At 43.0% G+C, this 26,272-nt stretch overlaps 1 protein-coding gene across 1 annotated transcript in view; it reads left to right on the forward strand.

The window, feature by feature from the left end:
• Window positions 1-26,272, forward strand: part of LOC126235106 (allatostatin-A receptor-like) — a gene marked incomplete at its 3' end in the record, with an annotated part of 100,555 nt that overhangs the window by 51,820 nt on the left and 22,463 nt on the right. The window contains exon 3 of the mRNA XM_049943841.1: window positions 258-455. Coding sequence (XP_049799798.1) covers window positions 258-455 — 198 coding nt within the window. The remainder of the gene's footprint in view (window positions 1-257; window positions 456-26,272) is intronic.

Consider the following 26,272-nt stretch of genomic DNA (forward strand, 5'->3'; position numbering starts at 1 on the left):
CAACCTCAGAGCATTTGGCAATACGTGTAATGACATTCCTCTGAACAGTGAGTAGTTCGCCTTCCGTAATGTCCGCACATAGGGACATTATATATGTTTGAAGAAAATACACGCAACTGTGTTTCGTTCAAGGTCCAACGTGGTAGTTATTCCTGGTTCAGAACTTGGTGTATGTAACATTCTCTGTGGCCCATGAAAGACTGTGAAGATGAACGACAGTAGCAGTGACGGGGTGTCTTGTGGCGGTGGTGTTGCAGATCAGCTTCTTCCTGACGTCGTACGTGCTGCCGCTGCTGCTGATCGTCAGCCTGTACCTGCGCATGCTGATGCGGCTGTGGCGCGCCGGGGCGCCTGGCGGCCACCTCTCCGCCGAGAGCCGGCGCGGCAAGAAGCGCGTCACGCGCATGGTCGTCGTCGTGGTCGCCATCTTCGCCGTCTGCTGGTGTCCCATACAGGTGAGCACGGCACCGCCTCCACTGTCATGTACTGCCACTTCATCGAGTCTCTCACTGCGGAACACGAGCGCTTACAGTTACTCTGAGGGCAGTAGGAAGTGCTATGCCATGAACATCTTGACCGAATGATGCCAAACTGATACCCCAATATTATTTCATCCTTACTACATAAGACTAACATTACAAGCAGCGCGCTGTTATTGAATTCTCGTGCGCAGAAAAAGAAACCGTGAGGAGCATCCATAAACGTTTGAGTGCCGTGTATGGCGATGCTTTAGTTGATAAAAGTGTGGTATCGATAGCAACGATGCCACGGCATAGGTTCGTAAGTTGGCACTACGAGTCACCGACGACAGCGCACTCTAGCCGGAGCGGGAGAGCTCTACGAGCTCCGCTCCAGTTTCAGCCCATTTGATCAAGAGCAGACGGCCGGGACACTCAGCTTGAACTTCGCACCTCATTGCAAAGTTATGTAATATGTTTGCATATGTTTATACACTGGTAAAGGTGCTTTAACTGTATTTGAAGTACCGACGTGTTTATCTTTTCCTGCTCCTACCCACGCGCCGCCTTCCAGGCGGGATACAAAAAAGTACAGTTAGGCGATGGGTAAATAAAGTTACAGCATAAGGAAATGCAGAATCAGAGCTACATGATCAGCCACGCTCGGGACGTCCTGACACAGCCACTGCTCCAGACACGCTGAATCGTGCAGATGCAATTATTCGTGCCGACTAGCGCATCACAAGTCGACAATTGGCTCTACAGTAGTCGGTCAGCATTGCACGTGCATCTGCACTGACCGAAACTCTCAGATATTCAAAGAGGTGCTCACGATGGGCTCCACGAATGCTCACAGCGGACCACAAGATTGAAAGAAAGGGCATTTCTACTGAATTGTTGGAGCGTTTTGAGACCGACGGAGAGGTCGTTCTGTCACGGATCGTTACGGGGCACGAAAACTGGGTGCACCACTTTGCGCCGGAAACATGGCTCCGCCTACGGGACAAGAGCTTTTACAACGTTGGTGTACGGTCATAGAAGGTGATGGAGACTACGTAGAAAAATTGGACGTGGACGAGACATGTTGATGTACATTGCCACCAAATTCTGACTCTTAACAATAAATACGTTCTGAGAAAAAAAAAGTGTGGCATTACTTACTGAACGACCTTCGTAACTACATCATGCCTACTCTGTGTAACTTGAATGGATTTTTGGAGACGTAGATCGCAACGCAGAATGCCCAGACGACGTTCTAGGCACCTTATCGCCACCTTTCAGTCATAGTCATGGCTACCATTTGCTTGCATGTAACGCGAATCTTTCGCCCAGGGCAAAGTTCCAGGCAACTGAGTAAAAGCGCCAGTTACTCCTGTATATAAGGAAGGTGAAAGAACGGACCCTCACAGTCACAGGCCAATATACGTAACATCCGGTTACTGCAGAATTCTTGAACACATGCTGAATTAGAAGGTAACAAAATTGGTTGAGACAGGAAAGCTTCTTGCAATTTTGTCATATGATGACATGGTTGGAGACCGTGCCTGTTGTTTGAAGACAAATGTCGATGGTGTTGAGACAGCAACCAACCACGAATTTATTTTCAGTTCATTTATTCAAAGGGTACCGTTACCGGTCTCGAATCGCTACGATTCATCTTCAGACGGTTTTCATGCTTTCATTACAACGTTTTTTTTACAGATTAATTGTCCTAAGATATAAATAGTACATAATTATAAGCACGCCACATAGATGGTTCCATTTCAGATTTTCATTGGATGTTGTTGTTGTTGTGGTCTTCAGTCCTGAGACTGGTTTGATGCAGCTCTCCATGCTACTCTATCCTGTGCGAGCTTCTTCATCTCCCAGTACCTACTGCAACCTACATCCTTCTGAATCTGCTTAGTGTATTGATCTCTTGGTCTCCCTCTACGATTTTTACCATCCACGCTGCCCTCCAATGCTAAATTTGTGATCCCTTGATGCCTCAAAACATGTCCTACCAACCGATCCCTTCTTCTAGTCAAGTTGTGCCACAAACTTCTCTTCTCCCCAATCCTATTCCATACCTCCTCATTAGTTACGTGATCTACCCACCTTATCTTCAGCATTCTTCTGTAGCACCACATTTCGAAAACTTCTATTCTCTTCTTGTCCAAACTGGTTATCGTCCATGTTTCACTTTCATACATGGCTACACTCCATACAAATACTTTCAGAAACGACTTCCTGACACTTAAATCTATACTCGATGTTAACAAATTTCTCTTCTTCAGAAACGATTTCCTTGCCATTGCCAGTCTACATTTTATATCCCCTCTACTTCGACCATCATCAGTTATTTTACTCCCTAAATAGCAAAACTCCTTTACTACTTTAAGTGTCTCATTTCCTAATCTAATCCCCTCAGCATCACCCGATTTAATTTGACTACCTTCCATTATCCTCGTTTTGTTTTTGTTGATGTTCATCCTATATCCTCCTTTCAAGACACTGTCCATTCCGTTCAACTGCTCTTCCAAGTCCTTTGCTGTCTCTGACAGAATTACAATGTCATCGGCGAACCTCAAAGCTTTTACTTCTTCTCCATGAATTTTAATACCTACTCCCAATTTTTCTTTTGTTTCCTTTACTGCTTGCTCAATATACAGATTGAATAACATCGGGGAGAGGCTACAACCCTGTCTCACTCCTTTCCCAACCACTGCTTCCCTTTCATGCCCCTCGACTCTTATAACTGCCATCTGGTTTCTGTACAAATTGTAAATAGCCTTTCGCTCCCTGTATTTTACCCCCGCCACCTTCAGAATTTGAAAGAGAGTATTCCAGTTAACGTTGTCAAAAGCTTTCTCTAAGTCTACAAATGCTAGAAACGTAGGTTTGCCTTTTCTTAATCTTTCTTCTAAGATAAGCCGTAAGGTTAGTATTGCCTCACATGTTCCAACATTTCTACGGAATCCAAACTGATCTTCGCCGAGATCCGCTTTCTACCAGATTTTCCATTCGTCTGTAAAGAATTCGCGTCAGTATTTTGCAGCTGTGACTTATTAAACTGATAGTTCGGTAATTTTCACATTTGTCAACACCTGCTTACTTTGGTATTGGAATTATTATATTCTTCTTGAAGTCTGTGGGTATTTCGCCTGTCTCATACATCTTGCTCACCAGATGGTAGATTTTGTCATGACTGGCTCTCCCAAGGCCATCAGTAGTTCTAATGGAATGTTGTCTACTCCCGGGGCCTTGTTTCGACTCAGGTCTTTCAGTATTCTGTCAAACTCTTCACGCAGTATCTTATCTCCCATTTCATCTTCATCTACATCCTCTTCCATTTCCATAATACTGTCCTCAAGTACATCGCCCTTGTATAAACCCTCTATATACTCCTTCCACCTTTCTGCCTTCCCTTCTTTGCTTAGAACTGGGTTGCCATCTGAGCTCTTGATATCCATACACGTGGTTCTCTTCTCTCCAAAGGTCTCTTTAATTTTCCTGTAGGCAGTATCTATCTTACCCCTAGTGAGACAAGCCTCTACATCCTTACATTTGTCCCCTAGCCATCCCTGCTTAGCCATTTTGCACTTTCTGTCGATCTCATTTTTGAGACATTTGTATTCCCTTTTGCCTGCTTCATTTACTGCATTTTTATATTTTCTCCTTTCATCAATTAAATTCAATATTTCTTCTGTTACCCAAGGATTTCTATTAGCCCTCGTCTTTTTACCTACTTGATCCTCTGCTTCCTTCACTACTTCATCCCTCAGAGCTACCCATTCTTCTTCTACTGTATTTCTTTCCCCCATTCCTGTCAATTGTTCCCTTATGCTCTCCCTGAAACTCTCTACAACCTCTGGTTCTTTCAGTTTATCCAGGTCCCATCTCCTTAAATTCCCACCTTTTTGCAGTTTCTTCAGTTTCAATCTGCAGTTCATAACCAATAGATTGTGGTCAGAATCCACATCTGCCCCTGGAAATGTCTTACAATTTAAAACCTGGTTCCTAAATCTCTGTCTTACCATTATATAATCTATCTGATACCTATTAGTATCTCCAGGATTCTTCCAGGTATACAACCTTCTTTTATGATTCTTGAACCAAGTGTTAGCTATGATTAAGTTATGCTCTGTGCAAAATTCTACAAGGCGGCTTCCTCTTTCATTTCTTCCCCCCAATCCATATCTACCTACTATGTTTCCTTCTCTCCCTTTTCCTACTGATGAATTCCAGTCACCCATGACTATTAAATTTTCGTCTCCCTTCACTACCTGAATAATTTCTTTTATCTCGTCATACATTTCATCAATTTCTTCATCATCTGCAGAGCTATTTGGCATATAAACTTGTACTACTGTAGTAGGCATGGACTTTGTGTCTATCTTGGCCACAATAATGCGTTCACTATGCTGTTTGTAGTAGCTAACCCGCACTCCTATTTTTTTATTCATTATTAAACCTACTCCTGCATTACCCCTATTTGATTTTGTATTTATAACCCTGTAATCTCCTGACCAAAAGTCTTGTTCCTCCTGCCACCGAACTGCACTAATTCCCACTATATCTAACTTTAACCTATCCATTTCCCTTTTTAAATTTTCTAACCTACCTGCCCGATTAAGGGATCTGACATTCCACGCTCCGATCCGTAGAATGCCAGTTTTCCTTCTCCTGATAACGACGTCCTCTTGAGTAGTCCCCGCCCGGAGATCCGAATGGGGGACTATTTTACCTCCGGAATATTTTACCCAAGAGGACACCATCATCATTTAATCATACAGTAAAGCTGCATGTCCTCGGGAAAAATTACGGCTGTAGTTTCCCCTTGCTTTCAGCCGTTCGCAGTACCACAACAGCAAGGCCGTTTTGGTTAATGTTACAAGGCCAGATCAGTCAATCATCCAGACTGTTGCCCCTGCAACTACTGAAAAGGCTGCTGCCCCTCTTCAGGAACCACATGTTTGTCTGGCCTCTCAACAGATACCCCTCCGTTGTGGTTGCACCTACGGTACGGCCATCTATATCGCTGAGGCACGCAAGCCTCCCCACCAACGGCAAGGTCCATGGTTCATGGGGGAAGTCATTGGATGTGATTACGTGAAATGTCGGTTTGAAGTGTTTGTTTTCATTAGATTCGTCCAACAGATGTGAATACATTCCCACTGCATTCTTATCGTTGCATACGTAATTTTTTTTTCGCTAAACACTTTAGATTTGCCACAGAAAAGAATTCTAGCACACACCACATGTTTTGATACAATACAAAGTGCTTACAAACATATGAGTGACAAAGATGCTATGATATATCGTAACATCATGAAGATGTCCCATGTTTGGACAAAGATCATAAATTCACTTATGCAACTGAAACGCCCTTAACACTAGTACAGAGAGACACTGATTTTCTGAGCTTTAGAGCGAATACTGTTACATTAATTACAAAGTTGATAGTTTTGAGTACTGTATAGGTAAGACAGTACATTATTTATTTACATTTCGCATCATGAGAGTTGTAGTAACATATAAATTTGCTACTTGATCTGCAGATAGGCGTAGGAATATTATTTGCTTTAGAGGGTGGAAAATAATTTTTGGAAATTTTTCAGGAAAGGGGTGTTAGCTAACTCGGTTTGTTCATTAAGGATATATTCTGGGGTGCTGTTTTTGTGTATTTGTATTTCAATTTCTTCTAATATATTCATAGTGGCTCCTTTTCCTGCTAGATGTAAAATTTTTAAGTTGTTCTCAATGTTTCTCACTTAATGGTTTTCTTCAGTAATATGAGCTGCAAATACAGCTTCTGTCCACAAATCAGTACTGATTTAAAAAGCACTCCTTGCGACAAATCAGCTCGTCCTCTTCTAGCGTGATGTCCCACAAACCATGAATGGAGGGCCGCAGGCAGATTCCATAAGTAGTTTTCCGGCGAGCGTTTAACACGGAGCCCCTCTGCAGGCTGTTGACAAAGCTCCGAGCTTACGGATAATGTTCCCAGATAGGGATATAGGAGGCTGTAAGATGAACATCAACAAAAGCAAAACGAGGATAATGGAATGTAGTCGAATTAAGTCGGTTGATGCTGAGAGAATTAGATTAGGAGTTTTGCTATTTGGGGAGCAAAATAACAGATGATGGTCGAAGTAGAGAGGACATAAAATGTAGACTAGCCATGGCAAGGAAAGCGTTTCTGAAAAAGAGAAATTTGTTAACATCGAGTATAGATTTTAGTGTCAGGATGTCGTTTCTGAAAGTATTTGTATGGAGTGTAGCCATGTATGGAAGTGAAACATGGACGATAAATAGTTTAGACAAGAAGAGAATAGAAGCTTTCGACATGTGGTGCTACAGAAGAATGCTGAAGATTAGATGGGTAGATCACATAACTAATGAGGAGGTATTGGATAGGATTGGGGAGAAGAGAAGTTTGTGACACAACTTGACTAGAAGAAGGGATCGGTTGGTAGGACATGTTCTGAGGCATCAAGGGATCACCAATTTAGTATTGGAGGGCAGCGTGGAGGGTAATAATCGTAGAGGGAGACCAAGAGATGAATACACTAAACAGGTTCAGAAGGATGTAGGTTGTAGTAGTTACTGGGGGATGAAGAAGCTTGCACAGGATAGAGTAACATGGAGAGCTGCATCAAACCAGTGTCAGGACTGAAGACCACAACAACAACAGGTGAGCAGCTGGAAGACATTTTTAGTACCACAGCCCACTATGTTGTCATCGACAGCGAGTGTTCACCAGAGACAGGGGTACAGTCAGGAGAGCCCCAGAGAAGTCTGATAGGACCGCTCTTGTTTTCTACGTACATAAATGATCTGGCAGACAGACTGAACATCAATTTACGGCTCTTTGCTGATGACGCTCTGGTGTAGGGCAGGGTCATCCTTGAGTGACTAGGGGGATACTACATGACCTAGACAGAATTTCTAGTGGGTGTGCTGAATGGCAACGTGTTCGCAATGTAGAAAAATGTAAGTTAATTCAGACGAGTAAAGAAAACCATCATCAGTAACGTGGTGATTAGCACAGTCACATCGATTAATCATCTAAATGTAACGAGGTAAAATAATACTAAATGAAAGGAAGATGTCAGGCCGCTAATAGGAAAGGCAATGGTCGACTTGTTGGAAGGGTAATTGTAGCTCGTCTATAAAGGAGACGGAGCGTAGAACTAGTGTAACCCATTCCCGAGTACTGTTAGAGTGTTTAGTTATATAGATAATGGACTAAAAGAAAATAACAAACAAATAAATAATATTTTCGATCACCACCATATCGATTAAAAGAAGATATCGAAGCAATTCAGAGGCATCCTACTGGATTTGTTACGGGGAGGTTCGATCAGCACGCAAGTATTGTGGAAATGCTTTGTGATCACAAACGGTAATCCCCGAAAGGAAGACGACGCTCTTCTTGCGAGGATCTATTGCGGAAATTTAGAGAATCCGCATTTGAGGTCAACTGCAAATCGGTCCTACTTCCGCCAACGTACATTTCGCGTAAGGATCGCGAAGATACGACGCGAGAAATCAGGGCTCATATGGAGGGTTATAGACAGTCGCTTCCCTCTCGCTCTAATTGCGAGCGGAACAAGAAATGAAATAAGTAGTGATAGTGGTACGTGGTACCCTCCTCTATGAACCGTATGGTGGCTTGCGCAGTGTATGTGGAGATCTAGATGTAGGACATGGAGGCACTATGCCGACAGATTACATACAGTTGGCTGTAGTACTTTGTCTGCAGAACCAGTTGTGACGAGATGGAGTCGGAACACAGTGTGGCAAGAAAGTCTAAGTAGAGGTCTTTCCAGAAGGACTACGCCCTGAGAACATCGTAGAGTTGTTCTGATGGCTCTGACGAATAAACGGATGAGAAACGCTGAAATTCCAGAAGGGGTTATATGTGAAGTGTCGCAACGTACTGTCGGATACATATTAGTGGAAGATGCGCTTAGATCTCAAATTCCCATACGTCGTTTACTGCTGACAACGTATAACAGAGGCTGTAGTGCGAGAGTCAAAGGGACTTATGGCCTTAAAGTTCAGTCCCTTTCTCTCCAAACCAACCAGCAAACCAGAGTCAATTGTAGCCTTGAGGCGCACTCCATGAAAGGCAGCTTGCTATGAATACAGCAGAATGTTAGTTAATGCAGAAGAACACTCTAACGTTTCAATATAGCTTCATCAATGTGGTGCTTCACACAGTCACGTCGATTAACCATCAGATGTAACGTTGCAAACTGATAAGAAACGGAAGGGACATGTAAGATGGCTATTAGGAAAGGTAATGGTCGACGTCGCTTTGTTGGGAGGGAAAGTGTATCTCATCTACACAGGAGACTGAGCATAGAACGTTAGTGCTAGTGCTAGTCTTGCGCCACGTGAACATCGTGGGAGACTGCATTATAATACAATCCCACATGCGTTGAGTAGTTTGAGAACACAAGAGAAATACAAAATCTTCACTGATCAGATTGACACATGCTCCATGTATAAATTTATTGTATTAGTTCCTACTCAAACCTGAGGCTAACTTGACAACAACAAGAATTATGAAAGTCAAGAGAATCTCAAAGTAAAGAACACTTGTGCTCTTCAGTCCAAAGACTGATTCAGCTCTCCATGCTACTCTATCCTGTGCAAGCCCTTTCATCTCGAACTACCTACTGCAACCTACATCCCTCTGAACCTGCTTACTGTATTCATCTCTTGGTCTTCCTCTACGACTCCTCCCCACCCCCACCCCACCCCTTCACGCTTCCCTCCAGTACTGATTTAATGATCCCTTGAGCCTCAGAATGTGTCTTCTAGTCAGATTGTACCATAATTTTGTCTTCTCCAAAATTATTTTCAGCACCTCCACATTAGTTACGATATCTACCCATCTAATCTTCAGCATTCTTCAGTAGCACCGCATTTCAAAAGTCAGATTGTATCACAATTTTGTCTTCTCCCCAATTCTTTTCAGTTCCTCCACATTAGTTACGTGATCTACCCATCTAATCTTCAGCATTCTTCAGTAGCACCACATTTCAAAAGCTGCTATTCTCTTCTTGTCTGAACTGTTTATCGTCCATTTTTCACTGCCATAAATGGCTACACTCCATACAAATACTTTCAGAAACGACTTCCTGACATTTAAATGTACACTCGATGTTAGCAAATTTCTCTTCAGAAATGCTTTCCTTGTCATTGCCAGTCCACATTTTATGCCCGCTCTACTTCGACCATCGTCAGTTATTTTGCTTCCCAAATAGCAAAGCTCATTTACTATTTTAAGTGTCTCATTTCCTAATGTAATTCCCTCAGCTTCACCTGATTTATTTTAACTACATTCCATTTTCCTCGTTTTGCTTTTGTTGATGTTCATTTTATATCCTCCTTTCAAGATACTGTCCATTACGTTCAACTGCTCTTCCAAGTCCTTTGCTGTTTCTGACAGAATTATAATGTCATCGGCAAGTCTTAAAGTTTTCGTTTCTTCTCCCTGGACTTAATTTCCTACTCCAAATTTTTCTCTTGTTTCCTTTACTGCTTGCTCAGTATACAAAGTGAATAACATCGCGTATAGGGCACAACCCTGTCTCACTACCTTCTCAACGACTGTTTCCCTTTCGTGTCTCTCGATTGTCAAACTGCCATCTGATTTCTGTACAAATTTTAAATAGCCTTTCGTTCCCTGTATTTTACCCCTGCCACCTTTAGAATTTGAAGGAGAGTTTTGCAGTCAACATTGTCATAGCTTCCTCTAAGTCTACAAATGCTAGAAACGTAGGTTTGCCTTTCTTTAACCTCTCTTCTATGAGCAATCGTAGGGTCAGTATTGCCTCGCGTGTCCCTACATTTTTCCGGAATCCAATCTGATCTTCCCCGAGATCGACCTATACCAATTTTTCCATTCTTCCGTAAAGGATTCGTGTTAGTATTTTGCATCCGTGACTTATTAAACTGATCCTTCGATAATTTTCACGCCTGTCAGCATCTGCTTTCTTTCGAATCTGGATTATTATATTCCTCTTGAAGTCTGAGGGTATTTCGCCTGTCTCATACATCTTGCTCATTAGATGGAAAAGTTTTTTCGTGGCTGGCTCTCCGAAGGCGATCAGAAGCTCTAACGGAATGTTATCTACTGCCGGGGCCTTGTTTCGACTCCAGTCTTTCAGTGCTTTCTCAAATTCTTCAAGCAATATCATATCTCCCTTCTCATCTTCCTCTAAGTCCCTTCCCTTTCCATAATATTGCCCTCAAGTACATCTCCCTTGTACAGACATATATACTCCTCCCACCCTTTTGCTTCCCCTTCTTTTAGGACTGGTTTTCCATCTCAGTTCCTGATATGCATACGGGTAATTCTCTTTTCTCCAAAGCTCTCTTTAATTTTCCTGTAGGCAGCATCTATTTTACCCTAACTGATATATGTTTCTACATCCTTACATTTGTCTTCTAGCTGTTCCTTTCTCAGCTATTTTGCACTTCCTGCCGATCTCATTTTTTAAACGTTTGTTTACACTTTCGCCTGCTTCATTTACTGCATTTTTATATTTTCTTCTTTCATCGATTAAATTTATCTCTTGTCTTACCCAAGGATTTCTACTAGCCTCCGTCTTTTTACCTACTTGATCCTCTGCTGCCTTCACTATATCATCTCTGAAAGCTACCCATTCATCTTCTACTGTATTCCTTTTCCATGTTCTTGTCATTCGTTCTCTGATTCTCCCTCTGAAACCTTCTGCAACCTCTGCTTTTTTCAGTTTGTCCCGGTCCAATCTCCTTAAATTCCTGCCTTTTTGTAGTTCTTCAGTTTTAACCTGCAAATGTGGACACGTGTGAATTTTGAGTACGTCTTTTTGGCATAGCCCATTTTCAGAATATTAACCTTACGAGAACATAAACTGATTTATACTCAGCCGTAAAACGCGAAGTCCTGTCCAAATGTTCCGTGAGTGTGGAGAAAACAGTTCCAACCAAGAAATATATTTTTCATAATACTAGCAAAAAGCACCTTCACAGGTTCAATATACACTCCTGGAAATTGAAATAAGAACACCGTGAATTCATTGTCCCAGGAAGGGGAAACTTTATTGACACATTCCTGGGGTCAGATACATCACATGATCACACTGACAGAACCACAGGCACATAGACACAGGCAACAGAGCATGCACAATGTCGGCACTAGTACAGTGTATATCCACCTTTCGCAGCAATGCAGGCTGCTATTCTCACATGGAGACGATCGTAGAGATGCTGGATGTAGTCCTGTGGAACGGCTTGCCATGCCATTTCCACCTGGCCCCTCAGTTGGACCAGCGTTCGTGCTGGACGTGCAGACCGCGTGAGACGACGCTTCATCCAGTCCCAAACATGCTCAATGGGGGACAGATCCGGAGATCTTGCTGGCCAGGGTAGTTGACTTACACCTTCTAGAGCACGGTGGGTGGCACGGGATACATGCGGACGTGCATTGTCCTGTTGGAACAGCAAGTTCCCTTGCCGGTCTAGGAATGGTAGAACGATGGGTTCGATGACGGTTTGGATGTACCGTGCACTATTCAGTGTCCCCTCGACGATCACCAGTGGTGTACGGCCAGTGTAGGAGATCGCTCCCCACACCATGATGCCGGGTGTTGGCCCTGTGTGCCTCGGTCGTATGCAGTCCTGATTGTGGCGCTCACCTGCACGGCGCCAAACACGCATACGACCATCATTGGCACCAAGGCAGAAGCGACTCTCATCGCTGAAGACGACACGTCTCCATTCGTCCCTCCATTCACGCCTGTCGCGACACCACTGGAGGCGGGCTGCACGATGTTGGGGCGTGAGCGGAAGACGGCCTAACGGTGTGCGGGACCGAAGCCCAGCTTCATGGAGACGGTTGCGAATGGTCCTCGCCGATACCCCAGGAGCAACAGTGTCCCTAATTTGCTGGGAAGTGGCGGTGCGGTCCCCTACGGCACTGCGTAGGATCCTACGGTCTTGGCGTGCATCCGTGCGTCGCTGCGGTCCGGTCCCAGGTCGACGGGCACGTGCACCTTCCGCCGACCACTGGCGACAACATCGATGTACTGTGGAGACCTCACGCCGCACGTGTTGAGCAATTCGGCGGTACGTCCACCCGGCCTCCCGCATGCCCACTATACGCCCTCGCTCAAAGTCCGTCAACTGCACATACGGTTCACGTCCACGCTGTCGCGGCATGCTACCAGTGTTAAAGACTGCGATGGCGCTCCGTATGCCACGGCAAACTGGCTGACACTGACGGCGGCGGTACACAAATGCTGCGCAGCTAGCGCCATTCGACGGCCAACACCGCGGTTCCTGGTGTGTCCGCTGTGCCGTGCGTGTGATCATTGCTTGTACAGCCCTCTCGCAGTGTCCGGAGCAAGTATGGTGGGTCTGACACACCGGTGTCAATGTGTTCTTTTTTCCATTTCCAGGAGTGTAGTTCATGAGCCTTGAAAAGGATTTCTACCTCTCTTACACTATATGGTCCTGATCATTCCCACGTTGACGTACATTTGATGGTTGGTTTATCGATTTAATAAACGTTACATAATTGGACTGGATGAACATTAGACTACAATAAAGAGCGAACGGAAACAACAAAATGAATCAGATTTTTACATGACCCTTGCCAGTCTGTAGCACCCTGAGGTTCTGCACGCTGTGAAGGCAGACGCCGATAAATCCTAGAAACGAATGACAACGCACCACGCTATCCCTTAAAACTTATGGCAAGAGAAACCGCTTAAGATGACTTTTCCATCGCTAATCATTGTCTCAGCAAAAACCTTGGTGCACCAGTGCATCAACGACCTAGAAATGTATCAGGTACAAGTATGTACGTGATGGAACGATATGAGAAATGATGAAATAAGCGAAGATGAAACAGACTTATTATGCAGCGAGAGTTTTACCATTTTTCACTGAAACATCTGTGGATTTCAACAACTTACTTCCGAATTCGTTGTTTTAATTCATACTGTTCTTCTGTAATCCCTGTACCCTCAACTCTTATGGTAGACCCACACAAAAAGTGCATAAACTTGCTAATGGGCGCTAAAACTATTTGTAGCGCATCCATCCTAAACAACAGTAATAAATTCTCTAATGTCGGAGACAGTGGAACATCATACATCCTGAATGAGAAATTCGCTCTGCAGCGGAGTGTGCGCCGATATGAAACTTCCTGGCAGATTAAAACTGTGTGCCCGGCCGAGACTCGAACTCGGACCTTTGCCTTTGGCGGACAAGTGCTCTACCATCTGAGCTACCGAAGCACGACTCACGCCCGCTCCTCAGAGCTTTACTTCTGCCAGTATCTCGTCTCCTACCTTCCAAACTTTACAGAAGCTCCCTGCGAACCTTACGGAACTAGCACTCCTGAAAGAAAGGATACTGCGGAGACATGGCTTAGCCACAGCCTGTGGGATGTTTCCTGAATGAGAATTTCACTCTGCAGCGGAGTGTGCGCTGATATGAAACTTCCTGGCAGATTAAAACATTGTGCCCGACCGAGACTCTAACTCGGAACCTTTGCCTTTCGCGGGCAAGGTTCGCAGGAGAACTTCTGTAAAGTTTGGAAGCTAGGAGACGAGATAATGACAGAAGTAAAGCTGTGAGGACCAGGCGTGAGTCGTGCTTCGGTAGCTCAGATGGTAGAGCACTTTCCCGCGAAAGGCAAAGGTCCCGAGTTCGAGTCTCGGTCGGGCACACAATCTGCCAGGAAGTTTCATCATACATCCTTGTGATAACAGGATTATCTAACGTTTACCGCACTGCTGTTACTAAAACCCTCGCAGTGTGCCACACTGCATCAACACAATGTCGTACATTCCACTTTACGGAGATAATTCGCTATCAAAATCCCGTGGGCTGTGGCCAGGCGATGTCTCCGAAATAGCTTTTGCTCTAGGAATGCCCGGCCTACGAGGTATGTAAGTGAACTTCTGTGAAGTGTGGAAAATGGCGGATAGGTGCTGGCAGGGTTGAAGCTAAGCGGCTATAAGTAGTTCTCTTATGGAAATTGGTAGGCGTACATCTATAGTTATTTTAGCGATTTCATGAGCTTCTATTGAGACGTGCTGTCCTGAACTGTGATCCAGCATGTGCGTTCCCGGCCTTAACTCGCATGATACCTTCAAACACTAATATGTATACAGTGCATAGATGGAGTACACTAGAAATTCATTAAATGTCTGTAAAACTGAATTCCAAATGCCTAACATGTGCATTATTATATAACCTCCTAGTTGAAAGTGAGTCTCACGTGGTCATCAGAGAAAATGCGGGCAATACAGATGCTCCTCGAAACATCTGAATGCACACAGCACATACTGAGTCTCACATATGGTCAAAGCTCGGTCCGGAAAGGGTATCCAAGCTACTTAACGAAAGAAGTGCCGTCAAGCAATACTAAACTATTATTCCAAAACCATGGATCCAATTTAATTAATATTCACGAAATATGAATCGCATATGAGTAATCTATATACAGATGAAAACAATGTTTTTAAGTTGGCAGACACGGGTTATAATTCTGCAGTGTATCTCCCTCCTGCTGGTCATGTCCTCATTTTGACTCATGTGGTCGGCCCGTGCTTTGACACATGCGGTTGGCCCGTGCTTCGACCTTTGGTGAGACGACCAGTTTGTTGAAGTTGGCCGCGCGGAATTAGCCGAGCGGTCTCAGGCGCTGCAGTCATGGACTGTGCGGCTGGTCCCGGGAGAGGTTCGAGTCCTCCCTTGGTCATGGGTGTGTGTGTTTGTCCTTAGGATAATTTAGGTTAAGTAGTGTGTAAGCTTAGGGACTGATGATCTTAGCAGTTAAGTCCCATAAGATTTCACACACATTTGAACACATTTGTTGAAGTTGCTCAAAACAACGCCTGATGCTTTTCCTAGTTGGTGGCAGAATCAAAGATAAAATGCCCTCTGTGCTGAAACTGCTCACTCACTTCTTCAAAACTTGAAGTGTGCTGCACGAGCGCCGCCTAACAACTGATGCGCACTGGCTGGCAACGGGCGCGAACACGATCGCTGTCGTTTACACCTCGTTACCATTCTATCGGTGGTAAACGAAACTTTAGATCCTCTTTTTTATCACAAAGGTACATAAAGTATTCATTTACAATTTGTAATTCATTAAATACAAATTAATTACATTGGATCCGTCCTTTTGAGTAATCATGTATAGTCAATACCGAACTGGCGAGAAGGACCTACATAAGTTCAAAATAAATTATGACACTTGAATAGCACAGTCCTTATGTCCAGCAAATATTGATGTGCACTAATTTCTCCCTCTATTATCCCACGTGGCTCTGACCATATTTAAGGCGAGAAAGCAATGATATAAAAAAACACCAATTTGTAGTAGTAAAGCATACGTGTATGGAAAGTAGGGGGAAAAAATGCTACCTACTGCTACGTGCAACAAGGAACAGTATTTAGCATCCTTTGGATTCTACTTCCCTCTTAAGTACACTTTACTCTTACAAGTTCGTGATTTTAAGTTCCAACTGCCTTTTCTGCAAAACCATCTTCTTCCATTTCCCTCAGGTCTGCTGTAACTTCTTTAATCCATGACATTGATGTTCCTGGGTTTCGATCAAAAACGTTAAAATCATTTTTGTTATTCATTTCTCATCTACCCTTTTTGGTGTTCATAGAATACAACTCTTCTCTTCCTCATTCGTTCCAGTTTTTCATAAACTTATGTATTATTTCTTAATTTCCCTTTGTCATATTTGACTCAAACATTTTTCTGGTTATTTCGTTTCCTTCTTTTCTATTTCACCTAATTGTTTGACTTTATCTAACGAAAGGCATTCTGAAGCACAAAGGGATTCTGATCTAATAACAACGTTGTACTGTCGGAGTTTTGCGTTTATGGACATAGATTTCTTGTTATGGAGATTCTTTCTTAATTGAGTAGCCACCTCCGATTTCCTGTCATCCCTAAGTTAGCTTCTTTGTTCAAAGCATCTGGTTGTATTATTTCACATGAATATTTCAATTTTGTAGTCTTTTTTATTCTCTCATTATCAGTTTCCATGTATTTTGGTGGCTGCTTCGCATCTGCCATCTACTCTCTTTCTTCAGAAGATATTCATAGGCCTGCTTTTCAAGCTGTCTCTTGTAGGAGATTCATCCGCATTGTTGCATCTTCAGAGATTCAGCTAAGATGACAAGATCGTCGGCAAAACTAAACAATAAATACACAGGTTATCCCCTTTTCCCCCTACTGCTGTTTTTTAATTCCTTCTTCTTCTTTTCTAGTACACAATTCAAAAGTAGTGGGGACAATCCATCTTCTTGTCTTACACAAGCTTTTATCTCAAAAACTTTGGAGATTCCGCCTAAAAATTTACTTTTGCACTTTCTGATTGTAAATTTCAGATTAAAAATTTGTTCCACACAGGATCGACCTTTCTCAAAACCTCCTTGGACTCTTCTAACTACTGTTTCATTTGATTGTCCTCTCTGTTTTGTGATTCTTTTAAAAGAATTTTGTAACTCATTGCAAGGAGGAAAATTTCTCTATAGTTGTTGGGGTCAGTTTTCTCTCCTATTTTGTGGACTGGGTGAATTAATGCTGTCTTACAATCTTGTGGTATAGCTTCTGTTCCCCAGAGTGTTTGAAAGATTTCATGTAGCTCCTTGACTGTTCCAAGAACTGCAGTTTTCCACATTTCAGCATTTACTAAATCTTCCCCTGGGGCCTTATCATTCTTTAAACCTTTAATGACACTTTAATTCTCAGTTTGTGTAAGCGCATCCTCGATTTTGTTCTTGAAATTTTGGCCTTGGTTTCCCACAGTTTAAAACCAACTTGAAGTAGCTTGCAAATATTTTTCTTGGTTGTTTAGGGCGAATTCTCCATCTTATTTCCTTTCCAGTCTGCACGTTGAAATGCCCTAGTACAATTTTAACGTTCTTCAATGGAACCTTTCATGGTTCGTGTTCCATTGATTCCCAGAAGCTTTCCTCTTCTTCTGTATTCCCTTTAATGTCCTCATTTATTGGAACAAGGCAGTTTGTTAAGGTAGAAGCGGAGAGAAAGAATTGAGAGCCCTTCACTTGCAGGATAAAAACCTATTATCGAATTAACTATTGTTCTGCTTACCACGATTCCTGTTCCTAGATGTGGAATGCCTTTTCCCATTGGATTCTAGTCTTTCTTTCCATTCAGAATCCTGTATCCCTATGATTCTATCATCAGTAGATATAGCTTCTTGAAGAGCCAAAAGTAGTATTTTCTATTCGTCTAATACTTTAATATCAGCTTTTCTTTCTCTAGTTTCAAAAGTGAATATTTGTTTAAGATGCCAAATAAGAATTTCCTCTTTGTTCTTGATTTTCCCATAGGGTTGCACGTTGCTCCAGGATTATGATGCGCTGGTTGCACCAGTTCCTGCGATGCAGGATTTCCTTCGTAGCTTACCTCCTGGGGTAGTTGCATTTGCAGAAATATCCGTCATGCATAAACTATTTGATCTTCTTGTTGGGGAACTGGTATATGCCAATTCACATCTAAAACAGAGACTCAAGAGTGTAATTACAGCCACCCCTCACATGGAGTACTAATGCTGACCAAATGCCGCCCGATACGGGAACAAAGGCGTTTGGATTTTAGGTTGAAGCTTTCATATTGCCCCTAAAACCAAGGTTGCCTCAGCGCCAGTTATGCCGTACCAATGATTTTCATCACCGTTTTCACTGCCGTTGAGGTCTCCATTGTTAAACTAACAAGCGGACCGCACTAGGTACTATCACTGGCAAGGAGAACAAAGGGTTTTTTAAGGAGTGTTACTCCTCCCCCTCTCCTTTCTCAACCGAGCTTGCAACGCCATCGGTGGAGATTTATTTGTATTTATTAACAGCAAAGTGACACGTGATTTACACGGCGATTATTTTCACGCGCACATACTTAATACCTTCGCAAGCACGAAGTTCCCCAAACACTGGGGATAATTACCACGTGAGGGAAGGAATCCATCTTATATTTGCAGATAAACTTTATTGTACTGCTTGTCAAACTCACCGGTAAATCATTAAATATAGTAAAAGTAGAGATACTACAACTATCTTACTTACAGTTGGTTTTAAGGGAAATGATCACGAATACGTAAAAACAATAATTTGTGCTTAAGTAATCAGTTTTCCACCATTTTTCCTTAATTCTTGGTTGTCAAATTTTACAAATTCTGGAAAATTCCACTGAGTGAAAGTTTTATTGGAAAATTGCGTTGGAAACACCAAACTGCACAAAGTGAACCCACGTTCCTCTAAATATTTGCCAGCCCACAGCAGTATACGGCGCCGCATGGTGGCCGATGCAGACGCCACCGATTCCTGAAACAAATGCCAGCACACTAGGCCACCTGAAGCTCTTAAAGACCGAACGAAACGGCCAAAACTCAGTAAACAACCGCGAAGAAGTCTTACATCGACTAAGTTAATGTGCCGTTGTGCGAACGAACTATTTCATTCCTATAGGCTTAGAGAGGTAGAAATTCATCGAGCCTTAACTCCTTTGTGATAGAGAAATCTCAGCGATGATAAAAATAGGGAAAAGAAGAAAAACTCCTTCCAAAAGCGTTACCTACGAATGGCAAGACTCGATACTTTGCCCGGCACAGTGTTTTATTCTTCCAAGAATTTTCAGTTTGCACGATAATTTAAGGTGGGCCTCAGTCGAAAAATTAGGGCGGCGGTAATGAATGATGTGATACAGGTGGACTGATCACTGTAGAAACTTAAAGTGCTATTATAGAAAGGCTGCAAAATAAAGCTAGATGCATACTGCGAAAGATAGGCTATGTGCGGTTAGACCTCAGCCCACGGCCATCTGAAAACTTCGACCTGTAGAGTAACGGGGATCGGCTGACGTTGAGTCGTGATAGCTTGTAGAACTTTTCGATGCAGCGGATCTAACTGCCAGATGTGCTACCTCTCTGATCTCCAGTTCTCGTTACTATGATCAGTAGCGAACGGAGGAGCCAGTATTAGCCGAGTCTGAACAATTTCTTTGTGATTAATAACAACGCTCTAGAGGTGGGAAAGTGGGACACGAGGAAGATGTGCAGAATCAAGATAGGTAGTGCGTTTTCCAGCATTCTTTCTGTAGGAGTACAAAAGAACGGATGTAAGATGAGTTACTGTGTCTTCCAAACAGTGAGCAAGTATTATATAATGCCTATCGTCAACATCGCACTTATACTTTAGGAAGTGTCAGTGAATTATGTAAAGTGACATTCTTTAAAATCGCGAAGGGCAGGAGAAGATCTTGCTACATAGCCTTTCGGAGTCATTCAACCTTTAAATCAAACATATCATTCGCACAGATCGGATATTAGGCTAAATTAGCCAATACAGAAACAAATTAGTTAGATTTGTTGGAACTAGGCAAGATATAAAGGCGAATAAATGTTACCCTTTAGTTATTTTTTACTTTCAACCTTTTGTATTCAAACAATTAGTGTTTCCGGGTAGTTAAGACTTTCTTCTAGAGGACTATGTATCACAGGAACAAATGAACTTCAGAAAGTCTTTGTTGTTAGATAAGGGCTCATTAGTCACGGGTACTTAACTTTTCCTCTCGCTTGAAAGTTTCAAATATTCGTAGGGATTTTAGATTAATTAAGCCCTCCTGTGAGTGTTCCGCAGAGTTTCATGGTCCATGCATTCTAGGAGACAATATGGCTGGTAACATTAACTGCCGTGAAATTTTTTCCAAGCGAACAAAGGGAGAGTCTCCGGGGTAATTAGTGGCAGGAAGTAACTGTGCAAGTCTCTCTGTTTCTGCACAAATAGTGAAATCTGTATCTATGTGCCCGTGCTTGTTGTAGTACAGAATATCTTCCATCTGTAACTTCCCCCTCCTTTTTCCCCTTTACGGAGCTGACTATTCTTTGACGCGTCAGGATGTGTCCTGTTCTTTATTTCCTCGAGAATTACTCAATCTACCCATCTCATAGTCGGCATTCTTTTATAGCAGTACATTTCAAAAGCACCTATTCTACTCTTCCATGAACTGTTTTTCGTCCACATTTCAAGGCTACACTCCAGATAAAAACCTTAATAAAATACTTAATAATACATTTCTATTCGACGTTAACACATTTCTCATTTTCAGAAACACTTTCCTCAGAATTGCGTCTCTATTTTATATCCACTATATTACGATCATCGTTTGTTATTTTGTTCCCCAGGTAACGGTACTTATCCACTAATTTTAGTGGATAAGTACTATTGCCTCAGCATCGCTTCGTTCCATTCTCCTTGTTTTACTTTTGCTGATATTGATTTCATAACTTCTCTTCAAGATATTACCCATCCCCTTTAACTGATCTGCGGACTCTGTTTTTCTGTCTCTGACAGCCCTGCAATGAGTTCAGCAAACCTCAAAGTTTTTTGTTGCTTTTAGGTGAACCCATTCAACCATCTACATACGTAATACGCTTTAAGCCGTATTCCTGAAGTTTAATTCCCTTTCCTAATTTCTCCTCCTTTTCGTTACTGCTTGCGTAATTTTCAGACTGAATAACAGCGGGGAGGCTAAAACGCTGCCTTCTCACCTACTATTTCCCTTTCATCTCCTTCCACTCTTATAACTGCTGTTTCTGTACAAGATGTAGATAACATTTCAATTCCCGCCTTGTAAATCTGCTGCCTTCAGAATTTCAAAGAGTATGTTCCAGTCAATACTGTCAAAAGATTTCTCCAAACCTAGAAATTCTGCAGATATAGTTTTATCTTTCTTCAGACTATCTTATCAGATAAGACAGTACTGCCTTGCATGTTCTCACATTACTCCAAAATCCAAACAGATCTTCCCCACGGCCAGCAGCTGCTAATGTTTCCATTCTTCTACATAGAGGGTAACTCAACTGCTCCTACCGATGACATTTTATGCAGGCCTACATGACAGAACAATTTTGTTGGCCAGAAAACTCTGCAGATTTGTAACACATGGTCAGAATCTCGCTGAATAACTGGTAAAATATACGAAAACATCTTAGAGCTATTGCACAAATATTGTTTATGAAACTAGTTTAGCTCATTAACGCAGCTTGTCATATATTAATGTTTTCATTGGGTTGTATACCGGGAAGTTGTTGTATCCACGCTTCTCATTTGTTATCTGATGATGGTGATGACGATATTTGGTTTGTGGGGCGCTCAACTGCGCGGTTATCATCGCCCGTACAAATTCCCAACCTTTGCTCAGTTCAGTCGCGCCACTTCCATGAATGATGATGAAATGATGAGGACAACACAAACACCCAGTCAACTCGAGGCAGTCGCATCATCTTCAATTTACTTTCTGAAATTTCTTCATTTCTGCAATTCACAACCAACACTTTAGCATCAGAGTCCACACCTGTCCCTGGAAATGAAGTGCAACATAATATCTGATTTCAGTATCTCTGTCTCGCTGTCATAAAATCTGCCTGAAATCTTCCTGCATCATATCTCTACCACGAACAGTACCTTATCTCTCGATTTGTAAACGAATTGTTAATAGTGATTAAATTTTATACTACATTCAGCCTTACGATCTGAATAATTCATCTCATCATATACAAAGTGTTCGGAAATTCCCGTTACAAATATCTCGGACTTACAGGGAGGAGTGAGTAGGAGCACACGCCCGAAAACGTACTGACTCCGTTCTACGACGGTTTCATTTCAGATGCGTAACGCGTCCACGTTTGCTGAGGGAAGGAGAAAAATCTGAGAGTTGCTCGTCCCGTTAAGCAGTAGGGTAGGCAGGATGACGTGTATTACGTCAGACGCTCACCTGATGTCACTTAACGCCTGCCTTGCTGTGAGACCTATTCAATGCCTGTGCATCTCCGAGAGAGAGATCTGGCCGCTGTACTGGAAACTGAAGAGACACCACGTGGGCAGCAGAGTGTGTACCAGAACATGCTCCGTAGCTCCAATGTCTGTAACAATGCTGGTGATCGCCACATCGAGCTGCTGTTGTAATGCATCAGCAGTGTTCTGTACCTGCAGTATGCTGGGGTCATTTTTATATTGGAATAATGTAAACACATAATGTTTAAGTGTTAATACAAACAAATGTCTTTAAGTTGTAAATGGATGTTTCGTTATGATTCCTTTCGAAGTGTTACCTAATAAGCGTACTGCGTCACGTCGGACTTAATTTCTCAAGCAGAAGTGGATAAGTTAAACATATGAATTGCAACCATCGTAGAAAGGAAACGGCACATGGATTTCTATTCAAAATATTATGTACTCACTCTTCTCTACAAGTCCTGGAAGTTTGTAACGGGAATTTATGAGTACCCTCCAGTACTTCAATCCTTGATCATCTACGGAGCTGTAAGGCATGTGTGTTTGTACTACTGTGGCCGGTGTTGGGTTTGAAACTGTTTTGCCTATGTCCAAGCGTTCACTATTTTCCTAATTTTCTCCTACAATTTCTCCTATTTGATTGTTTGTTCAAAACTCTATTCTCACCTGACCAGAAGTCCTGTTCTTTCTACCACCAGACTTCAGTAAATTGCGCTATATCTCATTTCAGCTCAGCCAGTTGTCTTTTCAAATTCTCACGTCTACATACCCGATTAAGGGACCTTAAATTTCATTCTGCGTCATGTAGAACGTCAGTTTTGTTTTTCTTGATGACAGCGTCCTCCTGAACATTCGGATCTGCTGGAGATCTCGTCTATCTCAGAAATGTTCTCCGGAAATGTCACGGCTGTAGGGTCCCCTTGCTTTCAACCGTTCGTATTACCGTCATAACAAGTCCACATTGATTAATATTATAAGGACAGATTAGTTGGTCATTCAGACTGTTGCTCAATTAAGGGCTGCAGCTTTGGTATGGGCCTGGGTTTAGCTTTCAGGCAGTGCCTCATCCCATCTTGAGAAGACATTATGCAAAGAAATACAAGACCTGCGACATCGCACCCACGACACACATGCAGAGGGCATTCATGTCTCTCCTCACAGGTTAAACAGGGTCTTGTGTTCAAGATTACCGAACGCAGAAATAATGACCTAGTCTCAATGAGGAGTTTTTTTTGTTAGACGCAGAAACTGCACTGAAACGGATATAATGACAATAATGATCACTTATTCAATTTTTCCTCATTAAATTAGTTAAATATCATACTATCGCAAAATAACTATACACATGGAGGTGTTGTTGTCTAAAACATAAATTTTTAAAAGACAAAATAGAATTTTCAGTGAAATAGTTGTTTCTTTGGAATAATATGTTCAAGAATCCAGCAGAATATAATGTGATATCGTGAAAATATCGGCTGTCAGTAAACTACCATGCTGCCCTGCCAGCAACACGTCAGTCAGCTTCATATGAATCGTACACGTGAAAATGTTTGAAGTCTTGAAGGATACTGGAATGGCGCACTCAGGGGAAAGGAAGATAGTTTAGTAATAATTACATGTCTATTTAATGTTTATAGAAGTACAGAAAAACTGTGGAACACAAATTTACTTAATGAGAACGACTGCAAACAAACTTGCGGCATTTAATCTCATAAAAAAATTACATAAGAACCCCACTCATAAATGCAGTACTCTTAAATACCCGTTATGCAAGGTAACGAATCACATTGGTAGAAATAATAGCATTTTATACGAATCAGTTGGGAGCAGAATACTGCTGATACTCTACACTGGGTCGTGTCGGACCTCCTTTTGCCAGGCGTGGCGCAGCAACTGGACGTGGCATCGACTCAACAAGTTATTGGAAGTTCCATGCAGATATTTTGAGCCGTGCTGCGTCTATAGCCGTCCATAATTGCGAAAGTGTTGTCAGTGCAGCATTTATAGGAAGATCTGTGTGGTAAAATCATTTGCTCGAACTGTCCAGAACGTTCTTCAAACTAATCGCGAACAATTGCGGCCTCATTACATTGCACGTTGTCATCCATAAATGTTCCATCGATGTTTAGGAGCATGAAGTCCATGAATGGCTACAGATCGTCTCCAAGTAGCCGAACACAGCCATTTCCAATCACTGATCGGTTCAGTTGGACCAGAGGACCCAGTCCATTACATGTAAATATTGCCCACACCATTATGGAACCACTACCGGCTCGCATAATGCCTTGTTGACAACTTGGATCCATGGTGTCTTGGGGTCTGCCCAACAACCCCACCATCATTTCCTACCATCTGAAATCGGGAGTCATATGACCAGGCCACGGCTTCCCAGTCGTCTAGGGTCCAACCGATATGGTCACGAGCCCAGGAGAAGCTCTGCAGGCGCTGTGGTACTGTTTGCAAAGGCACCCGCGTCGATAGTCTGCTGCCATAGTCCATTAACGCGAAATTTCGCTGCACTGTCCTAACGGATACGTTTCTCATACGTTCCAGGGGTTATTTCACACAATGTTGCTTCTCGGTTAGCACTGACAACTCTACGCAAACGCCGCTGCTCTCGATTCTTAAGTGAAGGTCGTCGACCACTGCGTTGTCCGTAGTGAGAAGTAATGCCTGAAATTTGGTATTATCGGAACGCAGTTGACACTGTAGACTATGGAATATTCAATTCCTTAACGATTTCCGAAAGGGAACGTCCCATGCTTCTAGCTCCAACTATCATTCCCCGTTCAAAGAAAGTTAATTTCCGTCGTGCTGGCATAATCACGTGGGACACCTCTTCACTTGAATCGCCTGGGTGCAATGACAGCTCCGGAGCACTGCCCTTTAATACCTTCTGTACCCGATGCCACCGCCACCTGTATGCATGCATATCGCTATCCCAAGACTTCTGTCACCTGAGCGTATACATACACATCAAAAAACAAATGTTTGCATCAGCTCGGTTCCGAGAATTCTGAAACCTGTACAGAAAATTGAAATAGAGATCAACATAAACGTCATTTCGGCCCTCTTTATTGCTCATGGAAACCACATATTGCATGTTGTACCACCATACAGCGAGGCCTTCAGAGGTGGTCGCCCAGATTGCTGCACATGCCAGTATCTCTAATACCCAGTAGCACGTCCTCCTGCATTGATGCATTCCTGTATTTGTCGTGGCATACTATCCACAAGTTCATCAAGGCGCAGTTGATCCAGATTGTCCCACTCCTCAACGGCGATTCGGCGTAGATCCCTCAGAGTGGTTGGTGGGTCACGTCGTCCTTAAACGGCCCTTTTCAATCTATCCTAGGCATGTTCGATAGAGCTCATGTCTGGAGAACATGCTGGCCACAATAGTCGAGCGATGTCGTTATCCTGAAGGAATACACAAGATGTGTACGATGGGGGCGCGTATTGTCGTCCATGAAGACGAATGCCTCGCCAGTATGCTGCCGATATGGTTGCACTATCGTTCGGAGGATGACATTCACGGCTGGTCCCGGCGTAGGTTCGAGTCCTCTCTCGGGCATGGGTGTGTGTGTGTGTGTTTGTCCTTAGTATAATTTAGGATAAGTAGTGTGTAAGCTTAGGGAATGATGACCTTAGCAGTCCCACAAGATTTCAAACACATTTTTAATGACATTCACGTATCGTACAGCCGTTACGGCGCCTTCCATGACCACCAGCGGCGTACGTCGCCCCCACATAATGACACCCCAAAACAGCAGGGAACCTTGCTGCTCTCGCTGGACAGTGCGTCTAAGGCGTTCATCCTGATCGGGTTGCCTCCAAACACGTTTCCGGCGATTCTCTGGTTGAAGGCATATGCGACACTCATCGGTGAAGAGAACGTGATGCCAATACTGAGCGGTCCATTCGGCATGTTGTTGGGCCCATCTGTACCACGCTGCATGGACCTCGCCATGGACGCCAAGAGT

The sequence above is a fragment of the Schistocerca nitens genome, chromosome 2, assembly GCF_023898315.1.
Source record: "Schistocerca nitens isolate TAMUIC-IGC-003100 chromosome 2, iqSchNite1.1, whole genome shotgun sequence".
Lineage (NCBI taxonomy): Eukaryota > Metazoa > Arthropoda > Insecta > Orthoptera > Acrididae > Schistocerca > Schistocerca nitens.